This window comes from Mobula birostris, chromosome 7 (assembly GCF_030028105.1).
Source record: "Mobula birostris isolate sMobBir1 chromosome 7, sMobBir1.hap1, whole genome shotgun sequence".
In the NCBI taxonomy this organism is placed as follows: domain Eukaryota; kingdom Metazoa; phylum Chordata; class Chondrichthyes; order Myliobatiformes; family Myliobatidae; genus Mobula; species Mobula birostris.
Window position 1 is genome coordinate 18,317,053 of NC_092376.1, and position 14,381 is coordinate 18,331,433.

The 14,381-nt window shown below is 42.4% G+C and overlaps 1 protein-coding gene across 1 annotated transcript in view; it reads left to right on the plus strand.

Annotated features, from left to right (window-relative positions):
* Nucleotides 1-1,289: 1,289 nt before the first annotated feature.
* Nucleotides 1,290-14,381, plus strand: part of LOC140200666 (cytokine receptor-like factor 2) — a 67,083-nt gene continuing 53,991 nt past the window's right edge. The window contains exon 1 of the mRNA XM_072264231.1: nucleotides 1,290-1,442. Within this exon, the coding sequence (XP_072120332.1) occupies nucleotides 1,367-1,442 (76 nt within the window). The 5' untranslated portion in view covers nucleotides 1,290-1,366. The remainder of the gene's footprint in view (nucleotides 1,443-14,381) is intronic.

Sequence of the window (14,381 nt, forward strand, 5' to 3'; positions counted from 1 at the left end):
GGTCCTTTGGAGTATGCAGGCCTCTCTTTCACATGTTCTACCAGTCTGTTGTTGCCTGTACAATCTTCTCAGTGGTGTATGCTGGGGCAATGGCATCAACACGGGTGACGCCAACAGGCTCAATAAAATGATTAGAAAACCTGTTATAGGAGTCACACTGGACACACTGGGGGCTGTCGTAGAACATAGGACCCTATGGGAAATCCTGGCAGTTCTGGATAATGTTTCTTACACTCTGCATGCCATCTTGGCTGAACAAAAGAGCACTTTTAGTAATAGACTGAGACAACTGCACTGCTCCAAAGAGCACGATATGAGGTCATTCTTACCCTCAGCTATTAGGCTCTATAATGAGTCAACCTATAGCTGGGGAGGTGATGACCCTCCTCCTGTTAGACTGTTTGAGGTAACTTATTTTTTATTCTTTCTTACTTCTCTTCTAATGTTTGTATATCTGTCTACTTGTAATGCTACTGTGTCACTGTGATTTCCCTTGGGATCAATAAAGTATCTACAGTATCTATCTAGCTGGCTGCTGCACAGTCTGTATGGTGGGGGGAGGGGTGTGGGGAGAGGGTGTTAGCTACTGCACCGGATTGAAGTAAACTGCAGAAAGTTGTAAAATTAGCCAGCTCCATCATGGCCACTAGCCTCCGTAGCATCCAGGTCATCTTTCTGAGGTCATCCTCAGAAAAGTGACATCCATCATTAAGGGACTCCACCAGGACATGTCCTCTTGTCGTTACTACCATCAGGAAGGAAGTACAGATGCTTGAAGGCACATGCACACTGATTCAAGAACAGCTTCTTCCCCTCTGCTATCTGATCTCTGAATAGACATTGAACCCATGAATACTACCTCACTACTTTTTCCTATTTCCTGTTTTTTGCACTACTCATGTAATTTAACTATTATATATATATATATATATATATATATATATATATATATATACACACACACACACATACACACTGTATGTGATTCACAGTTTTCTATCTCTCTCTCATTATGTATTGCATTGTAATGTTGCTGCAAAGTTAATCTTCATATGAAAGGCATTACTTTTGTTAGGTGATATCTCAGACTGCAAAAGCTTAGAAATGTATCAAACGCTGCATGTTCTCAAAAACATTCTGGGCTTTCTATGACAGCTAAGTAGTTTAAGTAGGTACTGAAAAGGTGACTAATTCTTAAAACAGGAAGTGAGTACAGGAAACATGATGCATCAGTTTATAAATTAAAGGCGCACTGATATGAGATGAGTTCAGTACCAAAGCCAGAGAAAAATAATCAATGAATCAAGCAAATAGTTGCAGCTAGGGTGTGTAGTGCTTGGCCCATAAATCATTCCAATTTCCAGAGATGGACTTAAAACTTGCTCTCAATGTGGTCATTATTGTCAGTCTGCAAGAGGTTGATAGTCATTCTACAAGGAAAGGTGAGTCCAGGAAAACTTTTAAAAGCTGGAGACTAAGGTAAACCTTTATACCCCACTGGTATTCAGAGTTGGGGTTCTTATGTGACATTGGTATCAAATAATTCAATATCTAGTTATGAGAAAATCGTTTGAAACAGATTTGCAAGCCAGTCATTTTGGTGATTAAATATTCTTTAAGGAGAAAGCAATTGGGTCTTCGCTTGAGCATCACATCAGCTAATGCGGCACTCTCTCAATATTTTAGTGGTGTGAAAGTTCTCCAGCTGACTCACTTGGCTGCAATCATATCTCTTCAGCAGATGCTTTGGAGTTCCAGCAGAGAACATGAAAATCTAAACTGGAGGAAGTTATGCAGTGTTAGAGGTGCTGTCTTTTTGATGAGGTGTTATAAAAGTTCCCATTCCAACGTATTGAAGTTTTCCCTGGTCCCACCACCTCTGTCTACCTGCCATTCAAATTTACTATAGCAAGCTCTCTTTCTATATTGCTGCTTGTAGAAACTTGCTGTGCACTAATATGTTGTAATGTTAACTGCATTAAGGTACATTGAGAGAGCATAAAACACACTGGTAAACTCAAGTTTTTCATTCCTCTGTGACAGGCTGAATATGACGCCACAACTCAGGTTCTCAGTATTACTTCAAGCAACACGCATCAAAGTTGCTGGTGAACGCAGCCTGGCCTGTTGCGTTCACCAGCAACTTTGATGTGTGTTGCTTGAATTTCCAGCATCTGCAGAATTCCTCGTGCTTGCATCTCAGTATTACTTGTTTAATTATTTATTATTATTATTGTTGTTGTTTAAATTATATTTGCACAGTGCATTTTCTTTTGCACATTGATCACTTGTTAGACTTGTGTGTAGTTTTTCATTCTATTGCATTCCTTTATTCTACTGTGAATGTCTGCACGAAAATGAACTTCAGGATAGTATATGGTGACAAGACAATATATTCACTTTGATAATGATGTGGTGTATTCAATTTTATAATAACATTAGATAAAGGCCTGAACAATTCCAAGTGGCACTTTAACTCTTTTGAGTTTGCAGCATGTAAGGTGTCTGTACAAGTTAAACACCTGAGATTTGTTCAATGTTTGCTTAGGCACTCGTGGCATGAGTACAAATGACCAAAGAATTGATTTGGGTTTCCAGCATCTGCAGACTTTTTCTTGTTTGTGAAAGGATCTACTTGTCTTTCATGTCGCGCAATGCTTGCGGATTGAACCATTACTTACTCAGGCACCCTTCACTCCTTTCTTGGGACTTCACCTAGGCAGAGGAATCGCGGTCGTTTGGTGCCTAGGGTTTCACAAGTCGGAACTGAGAGCTCCCCCAACAACAGCAGCGATCAAGTCACCTGACAAGGGCGACAATCGGGTGGTGACTCAGAATTGTGAGCCCTGAAATCTTTGTGGAAATCTTTGTAACTTACTACATTGCATCTTGTGTGGTTTGTTTGTACTTTCTGTTTTATGATAAGAAGCTGGGCTTGAGTTATTTTGTTGAGCTTGTACGATTATTGTCACATTTCATCGACACTCAAATTGATTTGGGTCTTTTGGGTCTAAGAAACACAGCCCATTACAGATAATAAATTTACTTTGAACTTTATGTAATATATGGTGCAAATGTCAATCTTAATTATATGATGTAGCTAAGTGTTCTTCATGTATATATTGTTGAATGAGTTGAATCTGATTTGCCTCCCTGACAGGTGTCACTCAGGAAAGTGCCCGCTCCGTCTTTTAAGTTGTATTGTTTCTTTAACCCACGAACCACCCTGCAGTACCTTAGAAATTGATACTGGCGTGCTGAATGACTCAATGTGTTTTGAGTTTTTTTTTCACTTTCAGTGGTTTCAGGATATTTGCGATAAGACCGGCATTTGTATACTAGGCCCACAGAGAAAAGGGAATAATGAGTCATGTTCTAGTCAAGCTGACACTAGCAGAAATTATTAATATTTTGTCAGGAATTTCCTTCATTAACTCATAGCTGTCTGGGTTAGCATTTGCTAATTGGATGATGTACTTTGGAAGTCATGAGATTACATCATTGAAATATAGCTTCTGATATCAGAGATACTTGCAAACTCTAAGCTTCTGCAACCATCACTAAATATATGGATGGTACTCAACATTTTTAAGGAGTGGGAAAGGAAAGGGAAGAGAAGAAAAGAGAAGGAAAGGACTCTAATTATTGCAAACACAAGAGATTCTGCAGATGCTGGAAATCCAGAGAAAACACTAACTGTGAGAGGAACTGAACAATTTAGGCAGCATCTATAGAGAGGAATACACATAAAAGTTGCTGGTGAACGCAGCAGGCCAGGCAGCATCTATTGGACTGTACCTCTTCCAATAGATGCTGCCTGGCCTGCTGCGTTCACCAGCAACTTTTATGTGTGTTGCTTGAAATTCCAGCATCTGCAGATTTCCTCGTGTTTGCATCTATAGAGGGGAAAAAAGGTTTGTTGTCTCGGGCCAAGACCCTTCATCAGAAGTGGAAAGTAAGGGGGAGGAAGCCAGGATAAAAAAGTAGGTTGAGGGGAAGGAGGTGAATGGGGGAGGGGAGTTGCTGAGAGATGATAGGTGGAAAGGGTAAAGGGCTGAAGAAGATGGAATCTGACAGGAGTGAAGAGTGGGCCATAGGAAAAAGGGAAGGAGAGAGGAATCAGAGGGAGATGATAGGCAGGTAAGGAGAAGAGAAGAGGTAAGAGGGGAGCCAAATCGGGGAATGAAAGAGAGAAGGGGGAGGGTGGGGAAACTACCAGAGGTTAGGGAAATCGGCATTCATGGCGTCAGGTTGGAAGTCTACCCAAATAGAATATGAGGTGTCGCTCCTTCAAGCTGAGAGTGGCTACACATGCCAGTAGAGGAGGCCATGGACCAACATGTCATAATGAGAATGGGGATTAGAATTAAAATGGTTGGCTAATAGGAGACAAACAAGAGCAAATCTGTAGATGCTGGAAATCCAAGCAGCACACACAAACTGCTGACGGAACTCAGCAGGCCAGGTAGCATCTATGGAAAAGAGTACAGTCAACGTTTTGGGCCGAGACGCTTTGGCTCGAAGTGGCGACTGTGCCCTTTTCCATTGTTGCTGCCTGGCCTGCTGAGTTCCTCCAGCATTTTGTGTGCGTGGTTACCGGGAGATCTTGCCTGTTGCGAATGGAGCAAAGTTGATTCCAAGGGAATTTGAAAGATGTCCTTGCGGTGTTAACAGCAACAGCCAGGGCTCAGTGTATTGTGGCCAGGCATACAAACTATGTGGTCAGGTCAGCCATGGTGATCCGAACTCCCATGCTGGAGATGGTGGTTTTGGATTAGTTCACAATGTAAGAATTTGGAAGATTCTGTGAAATCAACATTGGTGATAAATCTTCGGTTACTCTGAGATACCTACTTCAGCTTTTCTGAGTCTAAACCCCACCGGAGGACAGTGGCATATCTTATGAAGATAGGTTGAGTGAGCTCAGGCTTCCTCTTTGGAGTGAACGTGGATGACAGGTGACTTGATAGAGGTGTACAAATTGGTAAAAGGCATAGCCAGAGATTTTTCCCTAGGGTGGCTAATGGATAGCCAGAGATTTTTCCCTAGGGTGGAAATGGCTGATACCAAGAGGCATAATTCTAAAGTGATTGGAGGAAAGTATGAGAGAATATCAGAAGTAAATTCTTTACACAGAGAGTGAGGAGTGCATGGAATGCCTCGCCAGCAGTGAAGGTACAGGAAGATACATTAGGGCCATTTAAGAGGACTCTTAGATAATCATATGGATGATAGAAAAATGTAGGGGTAGGTAGGAGGGAAGGGTTAGATCTGTCTTATAATAAAAAAGGATCTAGTAATTTGAAAGATTGACATTAGATTAGGTTGAAATGTTGGCAAAATATTGTGTGGCGAAGGGCCTGTACTGTGCCATAGTGTTCTATGTTCTTTGTACTCTTGACAACATCTGCCTGCCAGAGCATAAACTTATTGTCGGGTCTGAAGTTCTAAATGTCAATTTTCCCTTCTTCATTCATCTCAAGGCTACACGGAGGCTCTGAATGTGAAGGTGAATTGTGTTGTCAATATCTAGCTGACAGGTGGCTCTTGAGAGATGGAAGTCCACAGTTTGAAAGGGTCTTGCCACATATCCTCACGGGTAATCATTGTGCATAGGGAGTAGAATGGTAGACGCTTCTTTCCTTCTGAATTGTTTAACATTCCAGCATGCCTTACTGATGAGTCATCATTTGCTTAGACTTAACCTCCGTGTGTGCACAGATGGAAGCACTTTTACATGCTCTTGCATGAAGAATAAATTTGGCATCATCATGTTACTGGAGTAGAAACAATGAAGATGAAACCAGTTTAACATCTCTTGATAGCTTAACATTCCATTAGGAGGAGTTCCAGTACTGCAGTTTGGAGGACTGAGAAAGCTAAGGATTCTTTTTATCTGTCACATGTACATCAAAACATACAGTGAAGTGCATCAGTGAAATAAGTCCAGTCAAATCAGTGAGGATTATGCTGGAGGGCAGCTCACAAGTGTCTTCATACTTCCAGCACCAACATAGCATGCCCTAACTGAACGTCTTTGGAATGTGGGAGGAAAGCAGAGCAGCTGGAGGAAACCTACACAGTCACAGGGAAAATGTACAAACTCCTCACAGACAGTGGAGAGAATTGAGCCCAAGTCTAGCGTTACACTAGCCACTATGCGACTGTGCTGCCCCCTGGAGATTTTTATCACAGAGAAAAGATTTTGTGCAAACATGCTGTCTTCTACAGTTGTACTCAACCTGAAGTGGACCCATCGATTAGGATCACCTGTTACTCATTCAAGTTTGGTCCAATATGCTAACTTGCCTTTAATTTCATGGGCTCTTACCTTTTGGTCCACACTCCCACATGGGATTAGGTGAAACGTAGAGACACAGAGCCTTACAGCATGGGAAAAGGCCGTTTGGGTTGTGTTGCTCAGCGATTGAGATCTACCTGCCCTCTAAACAATTTCTCTCCATGTACATAACTCAATGTAGAACCACATAAATCACATTGCCCTCATCTACACATTTAGAAACTCGCTCAACCATTCTATCAAAGTAGCTGGACAAGTGTTTCCTGTAACAAAGCCATTCTCGATAATCCCTGCCACTGACGGTTCAGCTTAATTCTACCCCTGGGATGCCAGAGTAATGGTTTGTACAATGTTATTGCAGCTCAAGCCGTTGGAATCTGAAGGTCAATCCCAGTCCCGGCTGTAAGGCATTTATGCACACATCTCGTGACTACGTGGTTTTTCTCTGGGCACTCTGGTTTCCTCTCACAGTCCTAAAATGTACCAGTTAATAGGTTAATTGGTCATTGTAATTTGCCAGTAATTAGACCAGGGTTAAATAGCCAGGTTGCTTGTTAGCACAGCTGGTTAGGCTTGAAGGGCTTGTTCCGCACTGTATCTCCAAATTATAAAATATAGTTCCATACCGCTCATATTGGATTCACCCTTTCCCTACAGCCTTCCTGAGTGCAGCTACTGCATGTTCGGTGCAAAGTTACTGAAGTGTTAACATGTCTGGCAGTAAGCACCGATACACTCTGATTTAGTGACACTGTTTTTGTATCTGGAGATAAACCTCTCGCACAATGTCCCTCACATCTATAAGAGAAGGGCCACAAACTCATTTCCCTAACCAAAAGATGATGTATTTAATCATAAATCAATTCCCTTTTTAAGTATATTATTGGTGAATATAACTACATACATTCAAGAAAATTACTCAGCTTCCTCTCAGAAGGAGAGATTCCCAATAACTAATATGTTATTGTGCATTCAGAAATATGATGGCAGATGGCAAGGAGCTATTTCTAAAATACGGAGATTTTCATCCTGTAGTCTTTGCCTATGAAAGTAAGACAGAACTCAGAAATTTTCTCCATCCTTTGTACAAAGAAGTACTAAAGGATATTTTACACTATTTATTTCTGTAATGTTTTAGTAATTTGATGTCTTTGCACTGTACTGCTGCCACAAAATAACAAATTTAATGTCATCCAAATTGCTGTTAATAAATCAGATTCTGAAGAATTTGAAGTCACATTGGGATATAATCAGAGCTAGGTGAACCCCTTCATTCTGTGTGGGATTGTCACATCCAAGACAGAGCTTCATGCAAGACAAGCTTGCTGGGATATTCATTTACTCTGCTGCCAGTTCTCAAGATATATAAAAAATCTTTGAGAGAATATGCATTGTATTTACAGTGAGTGTCTTAACCCTTGAGAGGTGTCTGAGAAGGTCTGATTGATGACTTTCACAAATCACTGTCATTGTAATCCCAGAGAGATATACATGTCTTCAGGAACCAGATCAAACATAAATGAAGTGTGCCTATAGTTTAAAACAATATGCCTATCGGATATATGACAATTTACTTTGACTTGACTTGTCAAATTAGCTAAATTTGCCACATAGTGGAAATAAATCAAATGTGTTGATGAGTCAGCATTTAGGAAGGAGATTGAAAATCTGGCTGAATAGTGCTATAACAGCAACCTCTCACTCGATGTCAGTAAGACAAAGGAGCTGATCATTGAGTTCAGGAGGAGCCAATCATCATCAGGGAATCAGAGGTGGTGATGGTCAGCCAACGTCCTTGAATGGAAAATCCGACAAAAATAGTGGATATGGCCCCGTCCATCACAGGTAAAGCCCTCCCCATCACTGAGAACATTCACAAGGAGCGCTGTCGCAGGGAAGCTGCATCCATCATCAAGAATCTTCACCAACCAGGCTCTCTTCTCACTGCTGCTATCAAGAAGATACCCACAGGAAGAAGACCCACATTACCAGGTTCAGGAACAGCTATTACCCTTCAACCATCAGGCTCTTGAACCAAAGAGGATAACTTCCCTCAGATTCACTTGCCCCATCACTGAACTGTTTCCACACTTTCCAGAACGTTTCATCTCATGTTCTCGATATTTATTGCTTATTTATTTATTCTTCCTATTTTTTTTCCTTTACATTTGCACAGTTTGTTGTTTATTTCCCCCGTCCTGTTGGGCATGCTCTTTCACTGATTCTATTGTGTTTCTTGGAATTACTGTGTATGCCCACAAGTCCCACCACTGCATGTAAGAAGCTTGTATATTCTTCCTGTGACTGCATGAGTTTCCTCCCACAGTCCAAAGACATCCTGGCTGGTAGGTTAATTGGTCATTGCAAATCATCCTGTGATTAGGCTAGTGTAAAATTGAGAGATTGCTGGGCAGCACAGCTCGAACGGCTGGAAGAGCCTATTCCGTGCTGTACCTTAATAAATAAATAAAAGGAAATGAACTTTATGGATGCATATCTGGTGACATTTATGTACTTCAATAATAAATTTACTTTGAACTTCGATACGTGAAAGGAAGATTTGAATTTACATTTACATTGCAGCCGCTTTTCTGTAGTAGCTTCCTTTAACAGCCATGTGTTAAAGACTGGATAACCTATTTATTTTGGTGATGTCCATTAAGGAATAAATGTCGGGTAGAATACAAGCGATCTCTCCTGTACACTTATTCAAAATAACATCTCATATTCTTGCAAGTAATGATAAACCCAGCGTAAATTTTGGATGGTAAGGTGGAGACAAATCTCTACCAAAGTGGGTGTAAGGCACTCCTTCCCTCTGCGAGTCTGCAGGTCACCCTTGGGGAAGGTGTAGCACCAGCTTAGCCCCCTGATCAGGGTCATGTGAAGCCATGGGAGCAGGTGGTGGATGGTCATATGAGCAGCTGGTGCATATCACAAGTCCTGGTTATGTGACCACTGACGCCAGGCAGACAATCTCTGAAGAGCATTGATAATAGCTGTGGTCTCCCTTCTTGTAAAGACGCTGCTCAGAAGAAGGCAATGGCAAACCACTTCAGTAGAAGAATTTGCGAGGAGCAATCATGGTCAAGGAAAGACCATGATCGCTGATGTCAGACAACAGGCACATGCTGCAATGAATCAATGTTGTAAATTTCTCTGAAATAAATATCACAGTTAATATGGAGGTGCCTACAATCTTGTTTGCTTTTGTAATTACAATGTTGTTTGTCATATACATTAAAAATCTGGATGATGAGGTGGTAAATTGGATTAGTAAGTATGCAGATGATACTAAGATAGGTGGAATTGTGGTTAATGAATTAGGTTTTCAAAGCTTGCAGAGAGATTTAGGCCAATTAGAAGAGTGGGCTGAAAGATGGCATATGGAGTTTAATGCTGATAAATGTGAGGTGCTACATTTTGGTAGGACTAATCAAAATAGGACATACATGGTAAATGGTAGGGCATTGAAGAATGCAGTAGAACAGAGGGATCTAGGAATAATAGTGCATAGTTCCCTGAAGGTGGAATCTCATGTGGATAGGGTGGTGAAGAAAGCTTTTGGTATGCTGGCCTTTATAAAACAGAGCATTGGGTATAGGAGTTGGGATGTAATGCTGAAATTGTACAAGGCATTGGTGAGGCCAAATTTGGAGTATTGTGTACCGTTTTGGTCACCAAATTATAGGAAAGATGTCAACAAAATAGAGAGAGTACAAAGAAGATTTACTAGAGTGTTACCTGGGTTTCATCACCTAAATTACAGAGAAAGGTTGAACAAGTTAGGTCTTTATTCTTTGGCGCATAGAAGGTTGAGGGGGGACTTGATAGAGGTATTTGAAATTATGAGGGGGATAGATAGAGTTGACATGGAGAGGCTTTTTCCATTGAGAGTGGGGGAGATTCAAACAAGAGGACATGAGTTGAGAGTTAAAGGGCAAAAGTTTAGGGGTAACATGAGGGGGGAGTTCTTTATTCAGAGAGTGGTAGCTGTGTGGAACGAGCTTCCAGCAGAAGTGGTTGAGGCAAGTTCAAAGTTGTCATTTAAAGTTAAATTGGACAGCTATATGGACAGGAAAGGAATGGAGGGTTATGGGCTGAGTGCAGGTCGGTGGGACTAGGTGAGAGTAAGAGTTCGGCACAGACTAGAAGGGCCGAGATGGCCTGTTTCCGTGCTGCAATTATTATATGGTTATGTGGTTATATAAGTGAACTTATATAACCATATAAATCTCGCGAACTTTGTATGAAGCTCAGGTTGTGTGAAATTATCTGCAACATATGGTTTCACACTTCTTGCAGTAGTGTCGGACACAGTCAAACTGCTTACTCAATATTGATATTTCACAGGTGCTCAAACAGCATCATCTTAGATCAGTGATTACCTGGTCAGGATGCTGAGTTGCAAAACTTTAGAGTGTATATGTATTGTGTATTTAATATTTCAGTAATTCTTTTTTAGATTATGAGAACACTCAGTCCTCTTTTATTGTCATTTAGAAATGCATACATGCATTAGACATAGTCATAGTCATACTTTATTGATCCCGATGGAAATTGGTTTTCATTACAGTTGCACCATAGATAACTAAATAGTAATAAAACCATAAATAATTAAATAGTATTATGTAAATTATGCCAAGAAATAAGTCCAGGACCAGCCTATTGGCTCAGGGTGTCTGACCCTCCAAAGGAGGAGTTGTAAAATTTGATGGCCACAGGCAGGAATGACTTCCTATGACGCTCAGTGTTGCATCTCGGTGGAATGAGTCTCTGGCTGAATGTACTCCTGTGCCCAACCAGTCGATTATGTAGTGGATGGGAGACATTGTCCAAGATGGCATGCAACTTCGACAGCATCCTCTTTTCCGACACCACCGTCAGAGAGTCCAGTTCCATCCCCACCACATCACTGGCCTTACGAATGAGTTTGTTGATTCTGTTGGTGTCTGCTACCCTCAGCCTGCTGCCCCAGCACACAACAGCAAACACGATCGCACTAACCACCACAAACTCGTAGAACACCCTCAGCATTAAGAAATTATACAATGTTTCTCCAGAGTGATATCACAGAAAACAGGACAAACCAAAGACTAACACTGACAGAACCACATAATTATAACATATAGTTACAGCAGTGCAAAGCAACACCATAATTTGATGAAGAACAAACCATGGGCATGGTAAATAAAGTCTCAAAGTCTCGAGTCGATCGAATCCCGAGTCCCCGATAGCAGGCGGCAAAAGGGAGAAACTCCCTGCCATAAACCTCCAGGCACCATCAACTTGCCGATACCTTGGAAGCAGCCAACACTGAGTCCATCCATCCGAAAACTCCGAGCTTCTGACCAGCCTCTCTGATACAGCCTCCCGAGTGCTATCCTCTGCCGAGCGCCTTCAAACTCTCCCCAGCCACTGAAACACGCGAAGCCGAGGATTTCAGGGCCTTCAGCTCTGGAGATTCCAGTCACCGCACAGTAGCAGCAGCAGCAAAGCGAGCATTTCAGAAGTTTTCCAGATGTTCCTCCGTACTCTCACATCCGTCTCCATCAAATCAGAATTGTGCACGGCCCCCTACTTGACAGATAACAGACATCATCACCGAAGTGGCTGCGCGCGCTGCCGTCACGCCGCCATCTTCTCCTCCCTCCCGGGAGGAATACTGCAAATATATTTGATGAAGCATGCTTTGTTGTTCACATGATGCATTGCGGATTATATGTAAGAGTATGTAAATGACATACGTCATCACACCACCACATGATATGTACAGTTGAAGTTGAAAGTTTACATACACTTAAGTTGAAGGCATTAAAACTCATTGTTTAACTACTCCACAGATTTCATATTAGCAAACTATAGTTTTGACAAGATGTTGAGGACATCTACTTTGTGCATGACATGAGTAATTTTTCCAACAATTGTTTACAGACAGATTTTTTCTTAAGATTTAGATTATGAGGACACTCAGTCCTCGTTTATTGTCATTTAGAAATGCATGCATTAAAAAATGATACAACGTTCCTCCAGAATTATATCACAAAAAAATGCAGGACAAACCAAGTCCCAATAGCCTCAACATCTCACGCAGGCGGTAGAAGGGAGACACTCTCCCTGCCATGAACCTCCAAGCACCGCAAACGTGCCGATGCAGCACCATTGGAAGCACCCAACTGCAGGGGACTTTGAGTCCATCCGAAAACTTCGAGCCTCCGACCAGCCCCTCTGACACAGCCTCTCCGAGCACCATCCTCTGCCGAGCGCTTCGACCCCGTCTCGGCCGCCGGGCAACAAGCAAAGCCGAGGACTCGGGGCCTTCCCCTCCAGAGATTCTGGCAGCAGAGGCAGTGAAGCAGGCATTTCAGAAGTTTCACCAAATGTTCCTCCGTGCTCTCACGTCTGTCTCCATCAAATCAGGATTGTGCACGGCACCCTACTTGACAAATAACAGATATCACCACCAGAGTGGCCGCTGCGAGTTACGTTGCGCTGCCATCTTCTCCTCTCTCCTCTAATTCACTTTTAATTGACTATATCACAATTCCAGTGGGTCAGAAGTTTACAAACAAAATCAGAAGAAATCAGCCTAGACCTCAGAAAAAAAATTGTGGACCTCCACAAGTCTGGTTCATCCTTGGGAGCAATTTCCAAACACCTGAAGGTACCACGTTCATCTGTACAAACAATAGTATGCAAGTATAAACACCATGGGACCACGCAGCTGTCATACCGCTCAGGAAGTAGGCGCATTCTGTCTCCTAGAGATTAACGTACTTTGGCGTGAAAAATGCAAGTCAATCCCAGAACAACAGCAAAGGACCTTGTGAAGATGCTGGAGGAAACAGGTGGGCAAGTATCTATATCCACAGTAAAACGAGTCCTAAATCGACATAACCTGAAAGGCTGCTCAGCAAGGAAGAAGCCACTGCTCCAAAACCGCCATAAAAAAGCCAGACTACAGTTTGCAAGTGCACACGGGGACAAAGATCTTACTTTTTGGAGAAATGTCCTCTGATCTGATGAAACAAAAATTGAACTGTTTGGCCATAAACCAAAAGGGTGGAGAGGAGAAGATGGCGACGCGATGCAGCTCGCAGCAGCCACTCCGGTGGTGATGTCTGTTATTTGTCAAGTAGGGTGCCGTGCACAATCCTGATTTGATGGAGATGGACATGACAGCATGGAGGCACATCTGGTGAAACTTCTGAACTGCCTGCTTCGCTGCTGCTGCTGTTGCTGCTGTGTGGTCCGAAATCTCCAGAGGGGAACGCCCCGAGTCCTTGGCTTTGCTTGCTGCTCGGCAGCCGGGGAGAGGTCAAAGCGCTCGGCAGAGATGGTGCCCGGTGCTCGGTGTCAGAGGGCTGGTCGGAGGCTTGAAGTTTTCGGACGGACTCAGAGTCCACTGCTGTTGGGTGCTTCCAATGGTGCTGCATCGGCAAGTTTGCGGCGCTTGGAGGTTCACGGCAGGGAGAGTTTCTCCCTTCAACCGCCTGCGTGAGATGATGAAGCTATCGGGACTTTGAGGCTTTTTTTTCCCGTGCCTATGGTTTGCTCTTTATCAAATTACGATATTGCTTTGCACTGTTGTAACTATATGTTATAATTATGTGCTTTTGTTAGTTTTAGTCTTGATTTGTCCTGTGTTTCTTGTGATATCATTCTGGAGGAACATTGTATCATTTTTTAATGCATGCATTTCTAAATGACAATAAATGAGGACTGAGTGTCCTCATAATCTAATCTAATGAACATCATTATGTTTGGAGGGAAAAGGGCGAGGCTTGCAAACCAAAGAACACCATCCCAACCGTGAAGCATGGGGGTGGCAGCACCATGTTGTGAAGGTGCTTTGCTTCAGGAGGGACTGGTGCACTTCACAAAATAGATGGCATCGTGAAGAAGGAAAATTATATGGGTATATTGAAGCAACATCTCAAGACATCAGCCAGGAAGTTAAAGCTGGGTCATAAATGGGTCTTCAAAATGAACAATGACCCCAAGCATACCTCCAAAGTTGTGGCAAAATTGCTTAAGGACAGCAAAGTCAATGTATTGGAGTGGCCACCACAAAGCCTTG